Below are 27,537 nucleotides of genomic sequence, written 5' to 3'. Positions count from 1 at the left end.
TGACCTTCTTGGAATATTTACCGGCATATGCTAAGCGTGGCAAGGGGCGTGAGGCGTGGGGCGGTGTGCGTGAGGCCGCGCTATGGGCACCCGGGTGTTGAGAACCTTCTGCTCTGCTCTAGCTTAAAAATTAATATCACGGGTAGTATCTCGTTTGTCTCTCAAAAATTAATTTTGTACAATCAATTTTTTTTATCCTCAAAAAATGATTCCATAATACTTTGATAGAATTTGAATTTGATTTAAAAAATTCCAATTCAAGTATTTATGTATGGATGTCGCACGAAAATGGAAGATATTATCTCCATGAAATCCCGATGTTTAGAATTTGAACCTTGTATTCACACGGAAAATTCACTCGAAATCATCTCAAATTTGACCAGCATTGTCCGCGTACAAAGAAGCTACTTGGAGCTTATCGGTAGGCCGAACCAGACAAGCAGTAGGTTTCATAAAGCATCAGTATTTAAATTTACACCTTGCATCCAGACTATAGATTGTCCACAGAGTAGTTTGAATTTTTTACGAGTAGCGTTGTTTAGGTATGGAGGAGCAACTCTGGGCATATTGGCGGATCATTTCGTGCAATTGAGTCCCACAAACTTTTATATTTGACTATTCAACCTCACGTTTACACTATACAATTTTCGTAAAAACTGTTTGAAACTTTGCGGGCACTATTGACGTACAAGGCAACTTTGAGCTTATGGGCGGATCATTTTGTGCAAGTGTGCTTGGCATACTTGTACAGATGGTTTTTGTAAAACTTCGGTATTTAGATGTTTAACCTTGCAGTTACTACACTATAAAATTTTCACAAAAAATAGTAGGAATTTTAATGGGAACTCTCATGTGCAAACTGACAAAGGCTTTTGCACTCGTTAGGAAAAATTGAAAAACTTTCGAAGGCTTATGCACCGTCTGGAAAAACATTGAACTTCGATTTTATTTATTTATTGAGTGCCTAGCTGGAAACCCAAGTTAGAGGGGGCTAAGTAGGGTGTGGACGTAGCGATTTCGGTGTCGGGGATGAGAGAGAAGATCGGTCATTGGTCCTGGGACGACGGATAGAGAAAGAGTGGTGACTGGAATCCGGATCACACAAGAAGCATATTCCCGCAGGGAAACCGTGGGTGCAGCAGCGACTTTTGTTCCCCAGCAGAACGGGGGCACTGCACTGCTCGAATTGAATTGGATTGAATTGTATAGTCGCGTTCGCACGTAAAGGAGGGGAGACGAGAGGGAGATTCCATAGGATCTTCTCTTCTTGTTGGCCTCGGAGTTATGTGGCGGCCTCGCCTCGCCTTGACTATTTTCCTATTTTCTCAAGCTCACTCGCTAGACTAGTCTCCGGTGGGTGGGTGGTGGTGTTTCCTTTGAAATGAAATCCAACAGTTTCTTAGGTGCTTCAGTGGGCTGCCGGATGATCCTTCCGAGAGAAAGAACGGGTCCATGATATTTTATGTCATTATTAAGCTTCGCGTGAGAAGCACTCTCCCCTCGCCGGGTACTCCCTCCGTCCCAAAAGTCTTGTCTTAGATTTATCTAGATACGAATGTATCTACCACTAAAACGTAACTAGATACATCCGTATTTAGACAAATCTAAGACAAGAATTTTGGGACAGAGGGAGTAGTATTTTATCCTGTTCAACATGGATTACAGATGGGGGCTGGATAGGGGTACTGGACAAAAAAATTGGGCCATTTGTTTTTTTTCTGGACCGTCCGATCTAAAGCGAACGATCAGATGGCCTTCTACCACCTCCCGCCCGCCACTGTTCATCGTTTTCCCATATGACCAATGGCCAGTGACCGCCTGCGGCCGGCGGCACTTCCGCCAGCATCGTCGTCGTGCTGGGCCACCTCCCAGCCATCCCTCTAAGTCGGTGATCATAAGATATTTTATTCGATGAACCTACACCCTCCCCCGACCCCGAACAGTTAACCTTTGAAGTCGCCTCAGCCTGCCGCCGGCTATGGCTCGTTCCTGGTCGAGGCCTTGCCGACATCCCCGGGCCTCGCTACGCTCGCCCCAGTGTTGTCAGCAGCGGCCTCGGTAATCTGCCATGCCTTTTTCTTCCTTCCCAACAAAATCGACTAATCCAAATTTAATTTTCAGGCAACTTACTTCCAACTAAATTGTAACATATGAGTGTCCAATAGTAGTGTGGCTTTCCACTAGCTAACCAGGCAATTCTCTTTTTCTTAATTAATGGATACTCCTGAGGGCTCCGATTTCAAAAAATACCAGTTTTTGTTCTTTCTTTTTTTGCAGTGATGCTTTTTTTGGGTGGGGGGAGGGGGGGGGGGGGGGGGTATTAATATTTTTGAACATGACGGAAACCAAATGAAAAAGAGCATGGAATTCATGCTGAACTAACAAACCAAAACCAACCAGGAATATTTGCTGCTGCTCAGAGAAGGAGATATTTCAAAAAAAAAAAGAATATATCCAAAACTGCAAAATGTTGTTCTCGAAGCATGGTACCAACAAGCCTTGAAAAAGAAAACAATGTACCATATAAACAGGCAGAACCGCTCAATTGACATAATATTTTTTCCCTTTAAGATAATACTCGAAATATATATTCCCTCCCATATAAAGGATGGCCCTTAAGCCTAACCAGTTCCAGTTCATGGTTTATTCCGGGGCATATCCACGGATATCACGCTTTTGGCGTCTCATCACAAAGTGTTCTTCTGCCCTTTTTGTACGTCATCATTCTAAAGCTATGTACAAGTAGATACTTAGACTAGAAACAGTTAAAGATGGAGGAAACATTTGATAGTGCAAAGCTCTGAATATATTATAGTTATTCCAGCTAGAGGCTTGTGCTCAATTATTTTGGAGATGGGGCTATCCTAGTAAACCTTTTGTAGATATTCTTTTCCTGGTGAAAAGTAATTGTTTCGTCATATGTCATTTGCAAGAACAAATGACCTATTGTTCCCTCTTCATTATACAAGTAGTACAAGTAACTGTTGGTTAACCACATTTTCAAGGTGCTGATTGCCACTGGACAGCCAAAAAATGAAGTAAACAATATGAGAGACATGAATTGATGTGATTGGATCCTAATCTCATGATTAGAACACCGAAAAGATAATCAGAGATCGGGCACTCACGAGCAGGATTGAGATTTAGGAATATAGGGGGTTTAACCCATAAAACGTGTTTGTGCATGCGCGCCAGAGACGCTAAGGGCATGTACAATGGTTGATAAGATAGTCTTATCTTAAGTCTTGCACGTAATTTAAAGATGACAAAAAACATGTCTACAATGGGTCATCTCTTAGCCTTATCTTCAATAACTAGCTATTCCTAAAAACATGGTGAGACATATTGTGCTAAGAGATCATCTCTTATTTAAGAGAAGACAAGCCTTTTCTTATGATTTCTCTCTCCTCCACCTCATCATTTATCCTACGCGGCATTCCTAAGATAGAACCATTGTACATGCCCTAAGGAACTGAAACCAACTTCGGTTTTGGGTGCCAGGATCAAACATGTGCGTAGGGGAAGAGACATTTCTCCCCCACTTTCTCTCGGTTTGTTATACCAGGAGATCAATTTCAACATTCTACCCCTTTATCATAAGGTTAACAAGCAAACATCATAGGCCAACTCTCAATAGAAATAACAAACCAAAATAAAGTGTCACAATGACAAAAGAAATGTCACCGAACCTCGGTACTTACAGTACCATATCTTGAAATGAAAAGCATAATACTTTATGGGAATTGGTTTATTTGACTGTCATCAAAAGGATCTCCAGACCTATGTCTGACAACATAGCCATAGAAGGGTCAGTGGTAATCCTTTAGCAAGATGAACCGCAAAAGACAAACATCATATGTTTAATCTTGGACTCTATTTTCCACAACATTAATATAGTGTCAATAGTTTTGGCAACACAATTGACATGTTATTACTCGCATAGAGCATTGCATGTTCATAATCACTATAACTGGTTTAAAGGTGTTGTCTACTACTTTTAATTTTGGGAAAAGAATTCCTTCGACATATAACATGTCTGGTAGCCTCTTAACATAACACGAACTAGTTTGCATCACTAATGATGCCATGGTTGTCCTTTCTTGAGCTTTCCCATGATGTAGCTCTTTCCACAAAAGTGGAGATGTAACATGGCGTGCAGTAGAATTCCTAATATCCACACACACCTCACATAAATAAGGATATGTTCATATTTTATTACATATGGTGCTTTTGACAACCGAAGCATAAAGAACTGGCATTATCAGGTCAGTTTTAACTGATTCCTCGATCATTGAAATGTCACAATTTTATCACCATCGACATTCGGAGCAGGTGAGACAGAGTACTTGAGCCTAATGTGTTTCGTACATACTCTATCAGTGTATACCAATATAATATGACTTATACTCTTTTTGGACTCATGTCCCGGTGAACCTCCATACAAATACTGCATGAGGCATCATCAAATCTCTTGGTTGGCCAATGAGATTTCATCCACAAAAGGCAGTGAAACTCACACCACAAACTTAAGGTACCATTGTATCAGCGCGCTTGACTTAGTGCATAACTTGAATTATTTACAACATGCCATGTTTCCTACTCCCTCCGTTCCAAAATAGATGACCCAACTTAGTACAAAGTTGGGTCATCTATTTTGGAACGGAGGGAGTATCTTTCATGACAAAACTTTCATGTTGAGCCTCGCAGGATATTTAAAAATTCAATCAGCATAAAAGCATGCCAGAATGATAACACAAGCATTGTGACAATTCCTCAGTCAAGACAGGACGATGCCATTGTGATCAATCTTTTCTCTCTTTATTATGAGCCTTTTGGCTACATGCCATTGTTTGAGCCTTTCAAAAATTCCCTCAAAATTACGTTTAGTTTTACAGAGCCATTTATGGCCTACCATTTTAACTCACTTAGAAAACTCTACTAAGTTCCATACACCAGAGCTTGTAGTCTTCACCCTATATGGCAACAATACACGATGAGCAATCACGCACCAATTAGTTCATTATTTGTCATAGGGAAATACCGAGGCTCAACATTAGGTGATATAATAGAGATTTCCTAGTCCTTCTTAGTGTATGATTCCTTCTTAGTGCATGATGCATAGGAACTCATATCGCATGATTTGTGTTCCTAGGCTCTTGGTGATTACTTTACTCTAGTAGAACATATATCACGTTCTAGAGTCTAATGTCTTAACATGCATTAATTTAAGTTCTTGGTCCGTAAGACGGACAAGAACTTAATAAAAAAACATGTCACATGATTATAAACAAAGTTCACCTGAAATATAATCACAAGCCACAAGCAATGTTAATGTCATAACTGAGACTAGACTGACAAACTTGCTTCTTTAATATTAATGTGTGCTTTCTATTATTCATTAGGGAGTAAGTACACATAAACATAATAAAAGTAGTCACAACACTAGTGAGGTTTTCATTCATTAGCCAAATAAGACTTCTTGTTGGTTCCATCCTAATCGGAGAAGTAACACAGTTTTTTTGTTGTAAGTGCTATTGGTCTTAGTAAGCCTAAATGTGGTATAATAGAACAAGCTCTCAATTTCGATGATGTCTCATTATTGACACTTCTCATGCATCTTAACTGTATCATAGCACACATGATCATTCAGTCAAAAGGTAACCGATCTCGCCTCATGGCTAGGCTGACATCAGACTTGGGAGTACAACTTAGCCGGGCATTTAAAATGCATCGACAAATACTTTAATTTTTTCCAACAGACACTAGCCAAACATTATTAGATCACACAGTGCGGTGCGGAAAACCAACCACACAGCCATTAGCATTCTGCCTGACATGGCCTCAACTCGTTAGCAATAATCACACCCTTAAGGAAATGCAATAAGGATGACATCAAGATACACTTCATGCCCAAATAAATTTCCTAATAAAATATTCAGAAACTTTAGGGAGCGAGTCATAATTGTGCTTAACATTAATATCATTCTACAATCTTAATATTTTAACATTCAAATGGTACTAAAAACGAGATCATCACTAAAAAATCATAATAATGGCGTCAACATTAATACCACATTAAAATTTTCTAAATAAAATTTTCCCTGGATTTATGCTAGAAAACATGTTTATTTTTTTGGAAAAATGGAACCAGTAGGAGATTTCATTTAGAAAACTTTAATGTGGTATCACCTTACGACTTTGGCACGCTTATCCCGCTGGACACGAACCCGAAAGCAGAAGTCAGCAACCACAAGCTTATGCTGAGGGACAATACTCTCTCCGGGTATCACTTTACAGTCTAGGCATGCACGCCTATCTTCTCTTCTCGAGAGGATGAAATCAATCTGGCTAGAGTGTTGATCACTACTAAAAATCACTAGATGTGATTCTCTCTATTTAAAGAGGGTGTTAGCTACGATCATGTCGTAGGCTAGAGCAAAGCTTAAGACATCTCCTTGATTTCTGATGCCATAACCAAAGCCCCCATGCACCCCTTCAAAACCTGTGTTAGATGTACCCACGTGGCCATTGAGGTCTCCTCCTATGAAGAGCTTCTCGCCAATCAGTACACTCCTAACCATGTTCTCCAAGCCTTCCAAGAACTCCCTCTTGGTGTTCTCATTGTGCCCTACTTGCGGGGCATACGCGTTGATAACATTGAGAACTAAGTCCCCAACTACCAGCTTGACCAACATAATCCGGTCTCCACGTCTCTTACGTCTACCACTCCATACTTGAGGCTCTTATTTATCAAGATGCCTACGTCATTTTTGCTTGCAGCCATCCCCGTGTACCGCAGCTTGAAGCCGGTATCCTCCACCTCCTTCGCCTTCTATCCCCTCCATTTGGTTTCTTGGATGCAAAGGATATCAACACCTCTCCTCACCGCTGCATCAACTAGCTCCCGAAGCATCCCTGTCAGGGAACCTACATTCCAGCTACCTAAGTGGATCCTCCTAGGCTTGGCTAGTTTCCTTACCCTTCACACTCGTCGGGTCAAATGCGAAGACCCTTATTTTCCACTACATCCGGGCACCAATGTAGCACGCCACTAAGGATGCAACGACCCGATCCTCGCTCACTTGCCACCGTATCCAGATCAAGATACGGCGCGACACTGGGAGGGGGGGGGGGGGACCCGGGTTCCGATGTGGCGCGTTGTTGAGAGGGTTACGCCCCAAAGAAAATATTTTGGGTTTCTTTATGCAATTTGAAGTTTCTCCAAGCAAAATAAAACCAACAAAAAGTTTTGGTCAAATATTTAATGAGCAAAAGTTCTTACAACATATGATAATATTCTGACTAATGTTGATTATTTCTATGGTCAATTATAAATACACAAGTTTCTTTTCGTTTTCAACTCAATGGTAAGAAAGATTAGAGCAACAATTAAACATGTTTCTAATTCAGATCAATTACAAAGTTAATTCACGGTTGAAGTTTTGTTATGACGCTCAAGTTATCACCTCTTTTTAGCAATGAACACCAACAATGGTACCATTTACTTGGATGATGGAGTTGATTTTCTCAAATGGAAGGAAAAGATCATTTTCATGCATTACATGGGAAGCTCCCACGATTCCTACCACTAACATTGAGAATTACATGGGGAAGCGCCCACTCCATTTGATTTTCTCAAATGGAAGGAAAAGAACATTTTCATGCTTGGGCTTAACAACCTACAACATGCATTACATGGGAAAGCTCCCACGACTCCTACCACTAACATTGAGAATTACGCTAAGATTTTTTTTTACGACATTAAGCAAAATAGTGCGAGAGGTCCAATAAAGAAAACCATCTCAGCTGAAATAAGAGACTCAATTCCCGACTCAAACTATGCCAAGGAGTGCTTGGCCTCTATTGAGGAGCATTTTAAGGGCACTTCACCTGATAAAGTCGAGACTTAGGGTTTTGTCATAAGGACAATAAAGAATAATACATTAGAAGGCAATTTGATTCTTCATGTTTTTGAGGTGAACCACTTAGTCCCTGTAATACAATGATTATGTGTGGTTTAAATCCCTAGTTAAGTTGAATTACAATCATGTGATGTTAGTCTAGCCATGGGGCGAGTTATTTTCATGAATAGTTTGCAATGATCATGTGCGCTTTGGTAGAACCAAACTGTAAGAGAAGTGTAAATAATGAGACATCATCGAAATTGAGGTTGTTCTAGTATACCACATGCCGAGGAGGGAATGGAACGTCTCATTAAAGATGAGATATCACAGTCACTTATCCTAGTAAGACCATATCACCACAATTAAAGGAAGTTCTCTTATTAAGATGGAACCAACGAGAAGTCTAATTTGGAGAATGGATGAAAAACACGCTAATATTCTAACTCCTTTTTTTAACCATGACTATGTATACTTACTCCCTTATGACATCTGAAGCACACATTAATTCTAAAGTTGCAAGTTTGCCAATCTATGTCAATCATGATACTAATGTACCATGTGGCTTATGATTATAATTCTGATCAATGCTGTTATAATCATGTGCCATGCTTCGTTAGTTCTTCTCCATTTTCTATCCAATGGTAATGCGGATTAGAATAAAAATTTGTACTTGTTAAGACATTAGACTCTGGAGCATGATATATGTTCTACAAAAATAATGTGCTCATGGGAGCCGGAGCCTAGGAACACAAATCTTGAGGAGAAGCGATCTTACATACTGAATATCCATGAAATCTTTGTTCATATGCATCATGTGGAACCGAGGACTATGAAATCCCAAATACAACACCTAGCATTGAGCCTCAACATTAAATGTTAATGGTCTTTCGCCATGTAGAATGAAGACTATGGACTCTACTGATGTATGTAACTTAATAGAGTTTTCCAAATGAGTTTAAATGGTAGGGTGTAAATGGCTTTGCAAAATCAAACATGACTCTTGAGGAAAATCTCAAAAGGTTCAAACGAAGACTTGTAGCGAGGCGTGAATAAAGAAAGAAGATATTGATCGTAATGACATCTCTTCTCTTGTATCGACTATGCAATCGATGATGTTTGTGTTACCATCATGGCATGTTTTAATTTTGACTTCATTAAGAATGTTTTACATGGCTCAACTAGAAGATTTTGTCATGAAAGAAAGGTAACATAAATCGTGTTGTCTAAATAATTCAAATTATGAATTAAGACGAGCATTCTGACAATGGTACCTTAATTCTAGAATGGGGGTAGGCATAAATTCACCATCAAATCCCATTGACCAACCAAGAGTTTTCCTATCTCCCAATTATGACACAAGTGATCTTGGTGATGACTCATGCATTACTTGTATTGAGATTCACCGGGACATAGGCCCAAAAGAAACATAAGTCCTATTATAATGACACAGGAGTACATCGGCACGGTGCAAAAGAAACACATTATACCTAGTTGAGAGAGGCGAAGACCATCCACCACCACCGGCCACCACAAGGTTGTGCCGCGGGAATCCTACACGTCTGTTGACCAACTCCTCGCTGCTGGGAGAGTGGGAGGCACACGACCATGGGACTCTGCTTTTCAACTATGGTAATGACCCAACACTTCCACTAGAGTTTCATATAGGTGCACTAGCTTAGGATAGGTAATGAAGTTAAACCTAAATCTAACAGTAATTGATGTGCACGTTCTCTTGCGAAATAGCATGCCATATTCATGTACCGGGCTGCACTATATAAAAGAACAATATTCTCTTTTCAAATGGTCAGATACAGGTAGCAATATTGATGTTTTGGCTCTTGAAATAAATAGTAGCCATGAAGAGTAACAAACAAAATGACTAAAATGTACCCATGAAATTCAAAGTTTTAGAAAGGAAGATTCCACCCCTCAATTATTTACAGAATTAATGGAATCAATCAACCAAACACTCTTGTTATTAGATTTACATTTGTTAATACAAATTTGATTTCCCCAATCAAGCGGCTTAGTTCAACTGTGGAAAGCTGGCAGCATTCACTTGTGTCTTGTGACATGAATTGTTATGTACTCCCTACGTTCCATAATTCTTGTCGTGGTTTTAGTTAAAAAAGTGAACCTATGAATTGTTATACTTCGGTACATGGCAATATGAATGTGAACAGACAGAGACCAAAACTATATGATTTTTCTATCACACATAAAATACATGGTATAAAGGAAGTGTGATGCTGAAGGGAAAGAGGAATATGAAGCAACATACAAGTTTCTCAGCCTCAACTGCACAATTTTATTCAAAGCACGCCGAGTGCCTTCTCCCATGCTTTCTGCTACAAGTATAATAGCCTGCACCTAGCACATTAGCACCATTTAAGTATCACCAACGAGATGGAAACTCGCTCGAATATGCTGTAGAAAATTCTGAGCAGAATCTGCTACCTCTTCCTCTTGAGCAGTACTCTGAAGATCAAGATCGTCTTTGATATGTTCATCCACAGAAGTCCATGTAACACGAAACCCTGATGAAGGCATTAGCGGATATTAACACAAGCAACTCAATCGTCCAAAGGAAGATGCAATCCAACAATTTTTGTCAGAAATATTGCTGCAAATGATGAATGCTTGTACATGCAAAAACTAACCCAGTAGAGATAGAAACATGGAATGGTATTGAAATGATGGACAAGAAGTAAACTTGGAATACATGCACCAGAAGGATGCGGAAAAGGTAACAAATACATACTTACACTGTTCTTTATATCTTTTTATTAATTTTTAGTCGTTTTTGGACTATATTTTGCTCAATTTACCGAACTAAAACTAAATCCTCCTAAACTTTCAACAGGAAAACAGATGTACAGATCAGTATGCGTACAAAGAGGGTCCAGAGGTGCTCTGATTTCATTAAACAACAAAGGTATGTATGAAACTCACCAACTCATACGACGACCTATTAGCTTAAGATATTATAGGTGCAGAACATTTCCCTGCAGCATGGTGTAATACCAATATACCATTTCGAGAGGTTCCTTTTCTAAGGTTGGCATGGAACCAAGTGGTGTAGAACACCGACAGTAGAATTTCGGTGTAAATAAGGACTGAAAAAAAAAGTAAAACAATATAACAGCTGCAAACCTGGTGAACTGTAGGTTATCATATACATCTCTGAGATTGCCTAGATGCTGCCTAGCACTGTTCACTTGACACACAGACACCAGTCTAGATCTGATCCTGGGTCTGTAATGACATGCTGTATGCCAGATCTCATCAATCACGGCTGCTCTCTGCTTTCATCTCAATAAAAATGCTTCTCAGTTGACTATCAAATAAGAAAACTTAAGGAATACGTGGATAGACATGCTTATGTCTTCAGGCCACTTTGATACACAAGGCCCTCGCAATTCTAGTATCGCTTGTACAAGCTCGCTACAGCACTGAGAGCTGCTCACTGTATACCAAGTTTTTCAACTGCTCTCCCTCTCCACCACCAGTGAATTGTTGAAAGTAATCGTTCACCCATAGAGCACAATTTGAAAACTTATGATATATCCTTCTCTTCCAGGGAGTCCTGAAAACTATCTCCATCATTGCCAAATCCCAACATACTACTCAGCTTGTCATCTGGTGTAATGCCTGCCTGGAGCATACTGTTATACATCATATGAGCTTTCTTCTCATCTCCAGTTTTGAAGTATCCAACTATGATATCTGTATAAGTTACTACAGTAGGTGTAAGCCCCTTATTTATCATTTCTTCCATCAACCATTGTGCGCCATCCATCGCAAGCACTTTACTGAAGCCCCCAATTAAACAAGTATAAACAAAAGCATCTGCTGACAAACCCCCTTTCTCCATCTCTCTAAAAATTTCCAAAGCTGCCTTCATGTTTGAACGCTTACAATAGCATGCAATAAGAGATGTATACAAAATCCTGTCTGGTGTCAATCCTTCCCAAATCATATGCTTAAACAATGTCACAGCTTCAGAAAGTCTGTCATTATGGCAAAGACCATTTATTAGGCTAGTATATGTGAATATATTAGGTTTTGTACCCTCATCCAACATTTTATGAAACAATCTGAAAGCCTCCTGAAGTTTCAGTGCTTTCACACAGCCATCAATAATAATACTATAGATGAAAGTATCAGGAACACAGCCTCTTTTTATCATGTCTGCAAAAAAGGCCCACACATCATCGCATTTGTTGACCTTGCACAGACCATTTATGATAACTCTGTACATACAAAGGTTGGGAACAATTCCAAGATGGCGTACTTTATCCAGGAATAGGAGGGCTTCATTGATCATCCCTTCTTTGCTGAAACTGTCAACTAGAATGGTGCATGTCACAATGTTCGGGCTTATTCCCTTCTCAAACATGAGTTCGAATACTCCCAATGCTTCTTTGAGGTAACTATGTCTACAGAATGCATATATTAGACTAGTATAGTCGTAAGCATCTGGAATAAAATTATGATGAACCATGTTATTCCAAAGGTCATAGACAACCTCCAGATCCAAATGTTGGCAACAACAAGCAAGAAAAATGCTGTAAACTATGTGGTCATGCTTGACACCTTGTTCTTTGAGCCTCCTAAACAAGTCAAATGCCAATTCAACCTTTCCAGCTCTGCAAAGACCATGCAAAAGTGAAGTATAACTGACCAGAGTAGGAGCAATCCCATTTCGACAAGCACGTCATAGCCTGCCAATAGATCCCCTTGCTTACATAACCCATCAACTAATATACTATAGCTATGGGCATCTGGGATAAACCCGCCCTTCTTCATCCCATCAAACACCTCCATGGCTTTGTGAACCTGATCCTCATGACAGAAACCATGAATCACAGCATTATAACAATAACTGTTGCGAGGGTAGCCTCTCTGACAAAGCATTTGAAGAAAATTCCATGCAGATGACACATGTCTGGTACGGCAAAGCCCATAGAGGTAAGTGCCATAGGTTACCGCATTCGGTTTCACGCCTTTCATTTCCATTTCACACAGAAGCTCAAAAGCTTCCTCCAAGCATAACCTATCTCCATGTGTATAAGCACTCATCAAAACTGAATAAGAGTACACATTTGGTGATGGACCAGAAGTATTCATATCATCAAACAAACTCCTCGCAGACATGATTTGATTCCTCTCCACTAAACACTTCAGCAGGAAGTTGCACAACTGCAGTTCAACTCCAACCTTCTTGGCCTCAATGTAAGTGAGAAGAGCATCCTCAAACATTGACAACTCTACAAAAACCCGAATGGCTGTAGCATGAACTTGTAGTAATGTCATTGACCCACCCAAATTACTGACCAACATAGGTGCCAACTCAAACAACTCTGGGCCAGCACTTCCACAGTAATCAACAATGCTCCGTATGAAGCACCGGATCTCTCTGATTCTTCGCGGCAAGAAGGGTTGCATAAGCAATGCAAACAGCCCAACTGACCGGGATAGCCCATATAACTTCACACACTCCCTGAAGGTAATCTTCCTGGCCTTGTTCCAGTTTGATGTACGAACTGCTAGTGTGATCAAGGGAGGAAGACACGGGTTTTTATACTCGCTGAAAAAGAAGCTTCCAGCAGGTTCTTGATGATCTAAGCTCTTCAAGCAACAAGCCACAGAGTAAAGTCGCAACGCCGGAGGGCAGCTTCTTTTTACAAGGGCTTGACGCATGAAACTTAGCACTGCTCGGTGCATAGAAGAGGGCCGCCAATCCCCTCCTTACACTGACAGCATAAGCGGAAGAAGGAAGAATGTCCACTACTTTTGTACTTCATGGAGCAAACTTCCTTGAAAAGTTAACAGTGAGGACCACCCAGGAAATAATAGGACAAGTTACATGAAAAATTCCTGCAAAAGAAAAACGTTGTAACTGTTATCCTCAGTGTCAAGGCTCGCTTAGAGCAACAAATCAAAGCTTTCTGTTTTCAGAACATATGGTGCAGGATTAAATTTAGGTTGGCAGGAACCATTGTACCTGATTAAAAGCACCCAACCAAGGAATAACATTTAAAGAAGGGAACAACAGTGGAAATCTGTCTGTAGCAAAAGAAAGGACTCGAACATGAAGAAAAAAACAGCAGACATAGCATGCTTATTGTTAGAAGAGAGCAGCTACATCCACAATGAGGACTTAAATCATGCAAACATAGCAAGGATGTTACTTCGGCAGAATTAATTTGTACACAGATGTTTTCAGCTGGGCACGATTCAGAGTATATCCACCATTGCTCCTGACAGAATATGACATTACAACTTGGGCCAGATTAAAGCTGGGAGCATAAATATTGCAATTTAGGCAGCAAAGGTAAATTATATGCAGTCGGATGGGAAAAAAACCTAGGCATCTTATAGGAAAAAGCTCGTTGCCAGTACTCACTACTACAACAGAAATGTGGCCTAGCTTTGCATAATAATGAACACTTGAGGGCAGCAGCTGCGGAGCCAGGATTGCGAAGGAGCCGGGGCAAACCTTTTATTGGAAAATCAACCCGAGCCAGTTAGCGCAGCTTCGATTAACATTGTAGGCTGAGAATGTGAGGGAGACAGCCTGCTATCGCCGCTCGCCGCCGGCACGGCAACCTCTCATCGCCGCCGGCATGCCCACCACTCCGGTGAGGTCCTGCGGCGCCTGGCCCGTGGGGGCTCTCAATCTCGGGCGCCGAAGCAAGAGGCGATTGGGGAATTACCGCAGCCCGAGCCGGCGCGTCCCCCGCTTGACCGCTAATTCAATCACGCGCTCAAGCCGTCGGCTATCGCCCCGCACTCTCGCCGCTAGTGGCGCAACCGAACATTCTCGCCGAGCCCCGCCGCCTACGCCCGCCGCCCCGCCGCCGCGCGCCCTCGCTCTGCTGGGGTTTAACGAAGTTTTTTGTTGGCCTCTGCTCCTCGGCTAGGTATGCTGGGAATCCAACGCAAGTGCGGTTTCATCCAACGGACAGGATCCATCGTTCCGGCGTGAGCGTGACAGATGGGAGCCGCTGCAGTAGCGTCACTGCCAGGTGGGCCCGCGAGACACCGACGAGGGGCGGAAGTGGCGTGGACCGTCCAAGACCCGAATGACTACATGAACTTGTATCGATATTGTTGAAGCACTGGATAGGGCTCGGAAAATCGCCGCATGAGGGCGAACCGACGCTAAAAATCAGCGTGGGGGCAATCAGGTTCCCGGCCACCGCCCAGTCGCCCTTTTTCTAATATTTTTGAAAATAAATTCGGCTAAAATTCGGCAAACATTACAAAGATTCGGCAAATAGGACATAAATTTCAGCGTTCTTCATTCTTTTTACATAGAAAACTTCAAATTTACAAAATAAAAAACTCGTTGAGCGCGACGTAGTCGCCGTCGTCCTTCTTCTTCTTCACGCTGTTGGACCCTTGCCCGGGGTCGCCCTAGCGGACAGGTTTGGCCGGTGGCGGCGCGTCATCGTCGTTGTCTTCAAGCACGATGACGCCCCCTTCCTCGCGCCCACGACGCCGCGCGGCGATCTCTGCCAGGGCGCGGCGCTGGCGCTCCATCTCCAGCCGCGCCCAGTCCCCCCGCGCCCACTTCATGGCCGCCTCGTCGTCGAGCTCCGGCTCCGTCTTTACGACGGCGAGCCCCGGCTCCGTCAAGCGTCTTCGGCTTGACGAAGTGGGGAGGAGCCGAGGAGGAGGCGCGCCCGCCCTCATTGATGACAATGCCGGCGCTGCGGGTGCGCCGGCCGAGCGGCGTTTCCGCGGGCTCGGCCTCAACGCTGAAGAGCGCCGGCGACCCGGAGGAGTGGGAGGAGGAGGAAGAGGAGCCGATCCTCCTCGGCATCCATTGGCCGCCACTCCGGCGAGGGACCGGGGCGGCCGGGTACATCAGCGGAGGCTCGTTGCCGCCCTCGAGGTGCTCGAGGACGGCATGGAGCATGCGGCCCGGGGCGCCCCACCACAGGCGGCGGCCGTCGCTGTTTTTGGTCCCCCGCACCACCGGCACGTTGTTGGTGTAGGCTGCCTGCTCCGCCTGCCGACGTTCGAAGTACGCCGCCCACGCCTCGTGGTTGCTAGCGTTGTACTCCGGGAGGGCCCGCTGCTCCTCCGTCAGAGACGCCCGCGCACGCCCGATCTCGGCGCGGAAGTAGTCGGGGCGTGTGACGTCGGGGACGCCCCGACGCTAAGCCTCCACTGCCCCGGCGCGCGCATGTCGGGAGGCGCCGGGTAGTTGGCTTCGTGCAGGAGATGGGCTTCCCACTCATGCAGAGAGCGGCGACCGAAGCCATTCGCCGCCGCCCCATCGCCGGGGAACGTTTCGCCCATCATCGGCGGTGGCTGTGAACGGGGAGGGAGAGGAAAGAGGGCTCGAAGGCGGTGGCGGTGCACGGGGAGAGAGGGGCTGCGAGCGGGTGTGTCCACCGGCGAGGGAAGCGCTCCTTTATATAGCGGCCGGGGGGGGTGACGCCGTGTGTACGCGTGGCGGGAAGGGGGCGCGTCGCCGCACAGCGCCGCCCCGTGAGGAATCAATGGAAGGTTGACCGGCGGCAGCCTTGACATTGATTCCCCGCGGAAAACCGAGGCGGTGTGAGGACGACGAGGCGCGGGTCGCTGACTCGGCGGGCCCGCCGTTCTTTCACGCCAAAAACGATCGCCCCGGCGCCCCTAGCCCGCCGGGTTCGGCCTGGGTCCGCCGGCGCCAGTCTCGGCCCTAACCGGCGAAAATTGGGCTTCTGATGCGTGATAGGGCTGTTTTCTACGCCGGCGCCAAAAAAGGAGTCTGGGGGACCTGTTGGTGGTGCGGCTGGAGATGCTCCAAGGTTGCCGCAGAATACATCGCGTGACCCCAATGTATAGCCGAGTTTGGTTGGTGGCTTATGACAGGCGCAGCTTCCGTCAAATTTCGGGCGGCGGCCAGGAAGTCAAGCTCGGTATGGCCAGCAACGAGTCAGCCAAAGAAGTTGACCACGTGTTAGCACCAGTTCACCTTAACCTCAGTCCACAATTGCATCATTCTCTGCGTGGTGCAAGCCACATGGTTTGACTGTGCGGCCACAGTCACAAGTCAAATTGTCGATCGTGAACCTATGTTATGATAAAAACCAAAAATCCAAAAGTATCAACCTAAAATGTGCAGATTGCATCTTTGGAAGAACACTTAATTCGTCTATCACAAGTTCATTTTCGGCGCTGCACAATATTTCCAAATTGGAGCATCCTAAGTACACGGTGTATGCATGTTCATAAATCGAAGACCATTCGTTGCCTCTTCAGTTTCTCATTCTACCTCATATAGAACCAAGGTGGCTTACCAACAATTGTACTCCCTCTGTTCAGTCTAAAAAACATCTTGTATTAATGAACAGAGGTAATATATTACTAAGCGTTCACTTCCCATCCAAAAGCAGTCTTATGCGCCATTTGGCGCAACGAGTCATCTCGTTTTGTGAAAAGTGTCGAGATACTCTTAACAGATGATTGATCATTTCTTCTACCGTCGATGTATTGGCTAGACGAATCATTTAAACTTTTAGCTGGCCCTGCGGTGGTAATATTCCGCAAGTTCCTCGCTTGTCTACCATTCTCTGCGTGCATCACCATATATATCAGAGATCAAGTGATGCAACAAGTATAAGCACTGGTGTGGTAAGTATAAGCATTACGGACACATACATTTAGTCTTCTGCCGAGCTATATTCCTCATTTGTCCTATTCCATCTTCTACTGCTTGAACAATATTGGTTGACTTGTTCACGCCATCTGCTATCACTTGGCTGCAAATGGTTGTTTCAGGAACAGACACAATGGGATGAACTAATGAGTTGAATAATTATCAAGAGTTCTCATGCTTATGACAGATTCGCAAAATTAGGCCTCTTCAGATTTCGACTATATGTGTCTACGATGTTAACTGTAAGCAACTTTAGATCAATATCATATTCAGTGTGCGGATTTAAAACTGAGTTCGGTCTACAGATGTGAAATTGAGGGCAGGTCAGCTGCAATTAATGTGTGTCAAATAATATAAACCTACATCAATTTGCAACTATAGTGCTACAACATAGGTAGATGGATAAATCTTTGGTTTCCTATAACCAAAAGAATAGATGAGCATCCATATGAAACTCAGGTATATAGTTATGTTGTTTTACCTCAAGTCACTAAGTTCAAGGGTGAAATCACTGATTTCCATGCCAGAGAGCCTTACAGCTGTCATCGTACTCGGTAACTCATCCAGAGCTGCATCAGCCAGCAGAGCAAATGAATTTGCAGCTCTCCTCATAGCCTGTTGAATAGAACCGAGTCTGAAAACTCCATCAAATAAAAGTCATACTAATAGTATGTAAAAGGGGCAAAACGATGTGCAGAAGCTGATGGGTATTTTCACAGCACATAACCATCCTCTCAACCTGTCATTTTCGGACACCACACATTCTCTTATTTCAATCTTCAGCAATCAGCTCCTCAACTCTCATAACTTTTTCTTTTTAATTTCCCCCTATCGTCAAAACAACCATTGCTTCTCCTAACTCGCGCACACATAACATAAACTGACACAAAGTATATTAGTCGATACAGCGTGTTACTGTTATAAACATTGGTTTTATGACTAACGACATGCCACATTATTAGCAGCTCCAAAACAAGATAATATGTTAACACTGGCATTTGGAATATATACATGAAGAGATGAAGTTCCATGTGGGTCCAGTCATGAGTTCCAGACTTTCTGTTAAAGAGATAAGAGTGTTGTCAGGTAAGCCCGAAAAATAGATTTGTGGGAACGCTTGGGTCCGAGGGTAGTTCGTCAGAGAGACGAGATACTCCTTTCTCTCCATCACCCAACTCCACAGCACTTCCAACCCCGGGTAGGGGGGATTTGCAATCTCTTGGTGATGTCCTCATTGAAGGTCCTCATGGGTGACGGCTGGCAGTGTAGACCCAAGGGCAACTCTAACTCTAGCTAGTGTCCAAGGACCACATTGGTTATCGCCGGATTTTAAGGCAACCCTACCATTCAGCTAGACCAAAGGCACTCCAGCACTAGGCTAGTCCAAGGTCAACTCTAGCTCTAGGGTAGTCCAAAGGAAACTCTAGCACTAGGCTAATCCAAAGGGAACTCTAGCACTAGTTTAGTCTCAGGGCAAATGTGACCAGGTTCAATGGGGCAGCGCCCCTCGCGGCAGTCCCTCGTGAGTTCGGGCAGCGCCCGTAACCTCAAAGCCATGTGGATCCACACTGCGACCCCAACCGCATGTCTTGCACGTAACCAAACAGCAGCACATTTCATCTGGGGACAACATACTTGCAACCAAACGTCGTGTTTGCATTACTGTTGTCATGCAACCTGGGCTTTGTGGGAACCAAACGAAATGCAGAACATTGTTGGGAGCCTATATTTCCTCAGTTAGATAACAAACGAGCCCAAAGTGAGCAAGTAAGCGTCCAAAGTCTTGCCCCCGGCCGCCTCTTTCAAGTGAAGAAGGTCATATGTATATAGGGAAATAGTTCGGGAAATCACATGGCATGCCATTAGGCTACATACATTGGTGCTCCCATCTTTCTTAACATGGTAAGTGGTGTAGCAATATTACTAAGACATCTAGCATATTCCTTTTTTTTCTAGAATATGCATAGCATGTGTATCATCCATTAAAGAAGAATAGGCAAAAAAGCCAGGTACAATGCCTTTCGGCTATTACAACACTAATCTCCAGGATTAGCAACCACACCCACCATGCCTACTACGAACATGCCTCACCCAGTCCAACATCTAGCTGAAGACGATGAGGCAAAACAGGGAGCAACCGGACTGCACCATGATTGAAGTCGGAGACATTTGCAACAACCATGACTCTCGAACAGCTTGGACCAATGTGCCCCTCACCTATGCGCCTAGAAGGAGTCGGCATATGGACAGCGGGACCCGGCCGGACCTGAAGGAAGCGTCATCGAGGAAGTGTTGATGTCGGTGTACATTGTACCTGAAGGCCCACGCCCTGAGCAGCAGCCACCATGGGGGACTCCACGAGCAACCTGGACGATGCCTCCAAGGAGGGGACCAACACCATGACACCGGCGTTGCCGCCACCTAGTCCAAAGAGCCGGATCTAGGGTTTCCCCTGGTGCACGAGGAAGGGAGTTGTGGTCAGAGCCATGACAACGCTTCCAAGGAGGGGAAGGCACCCGCAGGCGTCAGACTCGGCCACGTGTAGTAAGAATTTTTCCCAAGCCATGACCACAACTCCCAAAGTCCACCGAAGCTAGACCAAACCGGAGTATGCCGACAAGGCCAACCACCACAGCAGGAGGAGACACACCCCGCCGCGTCGCCGCTGTTAGAGTTATAATATAAGTCATGTACCCCTTTGTATTTATCCCGTTGTATAAGGGGTTTCCTGCATATGTTCCACACCTGTACATGTATATATATCGGCCTATGGCCTCATGGGAATACAAGTTGCTTATTCCTAACATGGTATTAGAGCTTTAGGTCTCTTTTTTCGCACGCGCAACTCGTGCTCCGATCCCATCCCGCCGCCGCCGCGTCTTCTCTTCGCTGCTGCGTCTCCCGCCGGCGCCTCTTCCGCCGCTACGCCCCTCCCGCCAGGCCGCTCCAGCCGCTCCCGCCCCTCCCGCCAGGCCGCTCCCGCCGCTCCAGCCGCTCCCGCCCGGTTCCGCCGTCCGCCGCTCCCGCCGCTCCAGCCTGGCGTGAGAGGCGCCGCTCCCGCCGAAGCCCTGCCGGAGTTCACATCGCCGACTCCTCAGGCTGCTGTCGCGGCCGCCGGACGCCGTCCTTCACTCCATCGGCATCAGGTCGTTCCTCTCGTGGCGCCGCGGCTGCTTCCCTCTCCGCCGCGGTCCCCACGTCCGATCCCGCTGCTGGTCCTCCTCTCTGCTCGACGTGACGCCCCAGAATCGAAGCTGCCCGCCCACTCGCTTCTCGCCCTAACTTCCGCTCGAGGCCAGATCGAGCCTCCTGAACTCTAAAAAAAAAAGGCGTCTCCGGTGATTTTTGACGGTGTTTTTGGTGTACCCTACACTGATCCTGTCTCGCACATGTGCCTTTCCTCGGTGCTTGGTGCTCATCCATCTGTGCAGTCGTCTCATCTGGCGATTTTCGCAGATGGTGATGGTCGTTCTACATCGTTCTCTCCAGACGGTCTTGGTGGTTGCTCTTCTGTGACTCCTCCTACAGCCTCTGCACATGGTGATTGTCGCTATATACCGGCTCCTCTCATGGCCTCTACGGATGATGTTGGTTATGCTCTGTCGCCTCCTCTGGCGGTTTCCACAGGTGGTGGTGGGCCTGGTGGCCGCTTCTCTCCCAGTGCTACTGCGTCGTCTACTTCAGCTATGTACTTCACCGAGCAGGAGATTGTGGGACTTCGTGGTCTGCTGACTGTCTCCGGCTCTTCATTGCCGGGTGCATCTACGTCGCCCTCTTCCGTTGAGCTCCTGACTGAGCAGGAGATTACGCGCCTTCGGTGCTTGCTCGCTGCATGCTCTGGTTCTTCACCGACGGGTTCTACTGGTTCTGCTACTGACTCCTCTGGTATTGTGAGACCACCTTCACCACAGTCAGGTACATCTCCATGGATTCTTGATACTGGAGCATCTTTTCTTATGACTCATGATTCATCCACCTTGTCTTCTATTCGTGCTCTTGATTCTCCTATTCATGTTCTTACTGCTGATGGTACCTCCCTCCCGGTTAATGGTCGAGGCATTCTTAGCACCTCATCTTTTCATGTTCCTGATGTTGCTCATGTTCCTCGACTTACCATGCAGCTCCTTTCTGGTGGTCAGATTGTTGACTCCGGTTGTCGGGTGATTCTAGACTTTGACTCTTGTTCTGTTCTGGACCGTCACACTGGTGCTCTCCTTGGTGCTGGCCCCCGACACCGTGACTCTCAGGGTCTCTGGGAGCTTGACTGTCTTCACCTTCCCTCCGCTGCCACCGCCGCCAGTCTTTCCCCCTCTGTTGCCTTGTCTACCAGCTCTTTTCAGCAGTGGCATCATCGCCTTGGTCACTTGTGTGGCTCTCGTCTCTCATCCTTAGTTCGACGTGGTCTTCTTGGCTCTGTCTCCGGCGGTGTGTCTTTAGACTGTCAGGGTTGTCGGCTTGGTAAACAGGTCCAGTTACCTTATCCTCATAGTGACACTATGTCTCAGCGTCCTTTTGACCTTGTTCACTCCGATGTCTGGGGTCCAGCTCCCTTTTCCTCGAAAGGCGGTCATCGCTACTATATTATTTTTATAGATGATTTCTCTCGATACACCTGGATATATTTTATGTCTTCTCGTAGTGAGGTGTTATCTATCTATAAGCGTTTTGCTGCCATGGTTCACACTCAGTTCTCTACACCTATTCGTGTTTTCCATGCTGACTCTGCTGGCGAGTATATCTCCAAGCTGTTGCGTGGGGTCCTTGCTGAGCAGGGTACTCTTGCCCAGTTCTCTTGTCCTGGTGCTCATGCTCAGAATGGCGTGTCTGAGCGCAAGCATCGTCACCTTCTTGAGACGGCTCGTGCGATGATGATCGCCGCCTCTCTTTCGCCTCATTTTTGGGCCGAGGCTATCTCCACTTCCGCCTATCTTATCAACCTTCAGCCGTCCGCTGCTTTGCAGGGTGGTGTTCCTTTTGAGCGTCTTTTTGATCGTTCTCCCGATTATTCGATGCTTCGCTTGTTTGGTTGTGTTTGCTATGTTCTTCTTGCCCCTCGCGAACGCACCAAACTGACCGCTCAGTCTGTTGAGTGTGTCTTCTTAGGCTACAGTGATGAGCATAAGGGCTATCGTTGTTGGGATCCTATCGGTCGTCGGATGCGTATCTCTCGAGACGTGACTTTTGATGAGTCTCGTCCTTTCTACCCACGCCCATCTTCCTCGTTTTTTCAGTGGAGGATATCTCTTTCCTCACTTTTCCTGACTCACCTATCACCCCCGTCGCGCCTGTGCCTATTCGTTCCACTCCCTCTGCTTCTCCACCTCTCGTCGATTTGCCGCCACCATCTTCCCCGGTCTCCTCGCCTAGCATGTCACCGGATTCTACACCTTCATCTCCGGTGACTTCTTCGTCGCCACCCCCCGATTCTACCTTGGCGATTCCTCCTTCTCTTGTTCCATCTTTGCCTCAGCATTACACTCGTCGTTCACGACCTGTGGATGCCTCCTTGGATGAGTCGTCCTCTTCCTCTCAGCCTACTTATGGCTTGCGTTCTCGTCCTCGTCCGCCTATTGATCGCTTTGGCTTTCCCACCGCTGGTGCTGCTGTTCTTGAGCCGACTTCTTACCGTCAGGCTGTTGTTCATCCTGAATGGCAGTTTGCGATGGCAGAGGAGATTGCTGCTCTTGAACGCACTGGTACCTGGGATCTTGTTTCTCTTCCTCCCGGAGTCCGTCCCATCACTTGTAAGTGGGTCTACAAGGTTAAGACTCGCTCTGATGGTTCTCTTGAGCGTCACAAAGCTCGTCTTGTGGCTCGTGGTTTTCAGCAGGAGCATGGTCGTGATTATGACGAGACTTTTGCTCCTGTGGCCCATATGACCACTGTTCGGACACTTCTTGCTGTTGCCTCTGTACGCCACTGGTCTATATCTCAGCTTGATGTTAAGAATGCCTTTCTTAATGGTGAGCTGCGTGAGGAGGTGTACATGCAGCCACCACCTGGGTATTATGTTCCTGATGGCATGGTATGTCGTCTTCGTCGCTCTCTCTATGGCCTTAAGCAAGCCCCTCGCGCCTGGTTTGAGCGTTTTGCCTCTGTGGTCACTACTGCTGGTTTTTCAGCAAGTGCTCATGATCCAGCATTGTTTATTCACCTTTCTCCTCGTGGTCGGACTCTTCTTCTTCTCTATGTTGATGACATGATCATCACTGGGGATGACCCCGAGTATATTGCCTTTGTAAAGGCCCGTCTTAGTGAGCAGTTTCTTATGTCTGATCTTGGACCTCTTCGCTACTTTCTTGGGATTGAAGTCTCTTCTACCTCTGATGGCTTTTTTATATCCCAGGAAAAGTATATCCAGGATCTTCTTGCTCGTGCTGCTCTTACTGACGAACGCATTGTTGAGACTCCTATGGAGCTCAATGTTCACCTCCGTGCTACTGATGGTGTTCCTCTCCCTGACCCGACGCGTTATCGTCATCTCGTTGGCAGTCTTGTCTATCTTGCTGTCACTCGTCCGGACATCTCTTATCCGGTTCATATTCTGAGTCAGTTTGTCTCTGCTCCCACATCGGTTCACTATAGTCATCTCCTTCGTGTTCTTCGATATCTTCGGGGCACGATCTCTCACCGTCTATTCTTTCCTAGCTCCAGTTCTTTACAGCTTCAGGCCTATTCGGATGCTACGTGGGCTAGTGATCCTTCTGATCGCCATTCACTTTCTGCTTACTGTGTTTTTCTTGGTGGTTCTCTCATTGCCTGGAAGACGAAGAAACAGATTGCAGTTTCCCGTTCGAGTGCTGAGGCTGAGTTGCAAGCCATGGCTCTTTTGACGGCAGAGGTGACTTGGTTACGCTGGTTACTTCAGGATTTTGGTGTTTCTGTCACTACACCGACTCTGCTCTTATCTGACAGTACAGGTGCTATTAGCATTGCGCGCGATCCTGTGAAGCATGAGCTCACCAAGCATATTGGTGTTGATGCTTTCTATGTGCGCGCTGCTGTGCAGGATCAGGTTATTGCTCTTCAGTATGTGCCTTCCGAGTTACAGTTGGCTGATTTCCTGACGAAGGCCCAGACTAGAGCACAACATGGCTTTTATCTCTCCAAACTCAGTGTTGTTCATCCACCATGAGTTTGAGGGGGGGTGTTAGAGTTATAATATAAGTCATGTACCCCTTTGTATTTATCCTGTTGTATAAGGGGTTTCCTGCATATGTTCCACACCTGTACATGTATATATATCGGCCTATGGCCTCATGGGAATACAAGTTGCTTATTCCTAACAGCCGCCACCACCACCTAAACCCGTTCATGGGAAGCTCGGTCCAATGATCCGGCCCGAAAAACCTGAGCCGGTCCGGGCTAGGCTTGCCTCTCGGGCCGGGCTCGGGCTTCATTTTACAGACCGAAAGAATATTCGGGTCGAGCTACCATTTCTCACCTTTTCAGGCCGGACTTTCGGGCTTCGGATCGGGCCTACACGTGTGTAGACTGAAAAACTGGATTCGGGCTGGCTTTCGTGCTTCAGGCTTGCATTCGGGCCGGGCTCGGGCTTGAGAAAGCACATATTTTCGGGCTTCGGGCTTGGGATTGTCACTTCAGGCTTGACAAAGCCCGGCCTGAAACCAGGCCTGGCCCTGGGTATGATCGAGTTTACCACGACCACCAAGCCAACAAGATCATGGGCAGCCTCAGCGGCCCGACCTTGGACTCGAACCCCTACACCATGCAAGTATGCATCCAAGTCGGCCCTGGCAACTCTTCCCAACACCACGCCGATAAGAGCACCGCTTTAGCACCAAGCCGTAGCATTTCGTGGAGCGCAGACGCCTGCCGCTGGGCGTCACAACGCTGGCACCAGGGCCACCAAAGCCACACCGGGCTGCAGCGTCGTCGACTCCCCTCCCATGTCTAAACCGCGAGGACGCATCGTCTGGCCAAGGGCACATCGCCACCAAAGTACCTCAAAGCCGCTCACCACGGGGCAAACACGCCGAGCTATAGCCCACCCCATCGCCAGACCAGACTGGCGCACCATCCCCATCACCCCATGGCCATGGCCGGTCGGCGCTACCAAGAACTCACCAGGGCCATCGTCCAGAACCCAACATTTGCCACTTGTGCAAGAAACGGCCGAGGACCCCGTCTCTTTGGGAGGGGGCACATCGCATATGATGATAGTGTATGATATGGTACTATGATACTATGCACTGTAGAAGTAGTATCATACACTATCATCATTTGCCCATCTCCAACTAGTATGATGATAGTGTATGATACTACTTCTACAGTGCATAGTATCATAAGCTAGTATCTTAGATTGCCTCATTTACTATCATGCATGACACAATGTACATCATTTAATATGATATGGTATCATGATATGATGCCAAATCTTCTCTTTTCTCATTTAATTGTGTGCCACATCAGCGAAAATGTCTAAGTTGACATGCATGATATGCTTATGACACTCCCATTGAGGACAGCCTAAGAGTGTAATTCCCCCTCTCTTATCTCCATGGATTAAATGTTGCGTCGGATTCGAAGCATTTTTAACTCACTGAGACTCAAAGTGGGACTAATATAAAAGTGGGACTAATACAACGGAAATCTGAATATTTTGAGATAGGCCCTCCATACCGGAAGGGAGGGAGTATTTGGGAAGGGGAGTATGAGTTTAGAGCAGAGAGTTGTATTGACATTAGAAATGGGATGAGTTGTTTTATTCCAAACCCTCTGTTTGGCGCATGATAAGAATTATGTGTAAGAATGTTAGGAAACTTTATTCCTTTGCTTGGTTCGTGGGAATCAACGAGGGAATAGATAAGGGAAGATAATGTAAATTATGGTGAAGGGTTAACATAATGCATTTTTTTTGGCATGAGTACAAATTTTTATGCCTAATCCCTTCTCAATTTCCACTCCCCCACACCAAACAACAAATTTAAAATCGCGTGCTCATTCATTTCCCGTTTTCTAGTAACATCAACTCGAAATTGCATTGAGAAGCCAGACTTACGAGCATCGTAGGAATCGCCACCGCTACCATGCTGATGAAGGCAACGGATGTCTGACAAGGCAACACAAGATGTAGGAAATAAGAAGAGACACTCCATGACCTCAAGATTGCAGCAATATGGAAGAATTAATCTTTCAAAAACTCTAATGGAAACTGAAATTAGATGGCAGAGACTCAGTGCCTCACCGTGACGGCGACGAAAGTCAGGAGGAAGAACACCGGGTCCCCAAGACCAGCGCGGACCGCGAGGTGATGGGCCGGAGGGCCCGCGGGGTCCCCGGCGCCAACGCTCTCCACGTATCCCTCCGCCCCTTCTTGCGCCCCCCGCGCCTCATCCTCCGTCGCTCCATTCTCCCCCTCCTCCAATAGCGGCGCCGCCGTCTCGCTTTTGGCTTCGGGAGCGCTGGAGAGGCGTTTCGTGGGGAGAGGAGATGGTGGGTGTGGAATACGCAGGGAGGCGGGGGGAGGGCGCGCGCGGCAGGGAGGCGGTGGCACGAAGACGGGGCGGAGGGGGCGGGGAGGCGGCAGGCGGAGGAGGCCGTGGAGCTGGCGCGCTGCCGCCATACGGGAACGCCTTTGCTGCCTGCAAGCCCGTCGAGCGAGTAGCCGCACTTAATTTGGGTGGAATGAATTTGTTGGATTTTTTCTTTTTTAATAGAAAATGGTGAAGAAAAAACGATATTTAGGCTTTCCATGGCACGCTGCGCATTACACATGCTGAGATATGCTAGTTTTTTGTTGTTGTTTTTTTTTGCGGGTGAACTTTGTATTACTCAGGTGGTGACAATTCAAGTTACAAAGATCAACGACCTCTTCAACTGCTCTGCTTTTAGTTCTAGCAAACATAGCCAGGAAATCACTGATACAATTTTAACTACAATAAACATGTGTAACTATAGTTCTACGAAGACTCCTCAAATGATTAATTTTCCTCACCAGCGAGGAGAAAATTG

The 27,537-nt window shown here is 45.9% G+C and overlaps 2 protein-coding genes across 6 annotated transcripts; both read right to left on the bottom strand.

Annotated features, from left to right (window-relative positions):
* Positions 1 to 4,687: 4,687 nt before the first annotated feature.
* LOC123052100 (pentatricopeptide repeat-containing protein At5g61400) lies at positions 4,688 to 14,837 on the bottom strand. 5 transcript variants are annotated; one of them, XM_044475185.1, is made up of 5 exons: positions 14,407 to 14,837; positions 11,058 to 13,784; positions 10,362 to 10,441; positions 10,186 to 10,274; positions 4,688 to 4,973 (listed from the first exon to the last, which is right to left on the bottom strand). In XM_044475185.1, the coding sequence occupies exon 2, from the start codon at positions 13,629 to 13,631 to the stop codon at positions 12,480 to 12,482; it is 1,152 nt and encodes a 383-aa protein (XP_044331120.1). In that variant the 5' UTR covers positions 13,632 to 13,784; positions 14,407 to 14,837; the 3' UTR covers positions 4,688 to 4,973; positions 10,186 to 10,274; positions 10,362 to 10,441; positions 11,058 to 12,479. The 5 variants fall into 4 exon arrangements, with proteins under 5 accessions (XP_044331120.1, XP_044331122.1, XP_044331119.1 ...); XM_044475187.1 differs by having other exon boundaries at positions 10,186 to 10,268; XM_044475184.1 differs by lacking the exon at positions 4,688 to 4,973 and having other exon boundaries at positions 10,091 to 10,274.
* A 2,152-nt stretch (positions 14,838 to 16,989) lies between these two features.
* Positions 16,990 to 27,196, bottom strand: LOC123052099 (uncharacterized). The gene is made up of 5 exons (XM_044475183.1): positions 26,771 to 27,196; positions 26,585 to 26,635; positions 18,044 to 18,177; positions 17,565 to 17,665; positions 16,990 to 17,476 (listed from the first exon to the last, which is right to left on the bottom strand). Coding segments are annotated over exons 1-5 (666 nt in total). The 5' UTR covers positions 27,149 to 27,196; the 3' UTR covers positions 16,990 to 17,474.
* Positions 27,197 to 27,537: the final 341 nt, after the last annotated feature.

Source organism: Triticum aestivum, chromosome 2D, assembly GCF_018294505.1.
Source record: "Triticum aestivum cultivar Chinese Spring chromosome 2D, IWGSC CS RefSeq v2.1, whole genome shotgun sequence".
Lineage (NCBI taxonomy): Eukaryota > Viridiplantae > Streptophyta > Magnoliopsida > Poales > Poaceae > Triticum > Triticum aestivum.
The sequence above is the reverse complement of the archived record's forward strand: the minus strand, read 5'-3'. Positions and strand labels throughout refer to the sequence as shown.

Coding starts and splice junctions, on each gene's coding strand:
- LOC123052100 (XM_044475185.1), bottom strand. CDS start 13,631: ATGCACCGAGCAGTGCTAAGTTTCATGCGTCAAGCCCTTGTAAAAAGA.
- LOC123052099 (XM_044475183.1), bottom strand. CDS start 27,148: ATGGCGGCAGCGCGCCAGCTCCACGGCCTCCTCCGCCTGCCGCCTCCC. Junction 26,636..26,770: donor TGACTTTCGTCGCCGTCACG/GTGAGGCACTGA, acceptor TTGCCTTGTCAG/ACATCCGTTGCCTTCATCAG. Junction 17,666..18,043: donor CTTGAACTTAGTGACTTGAG/GTAAAACAACAT, acceptor AACCATTTGCAG/CCAAGTGATAGCAGATGGCG.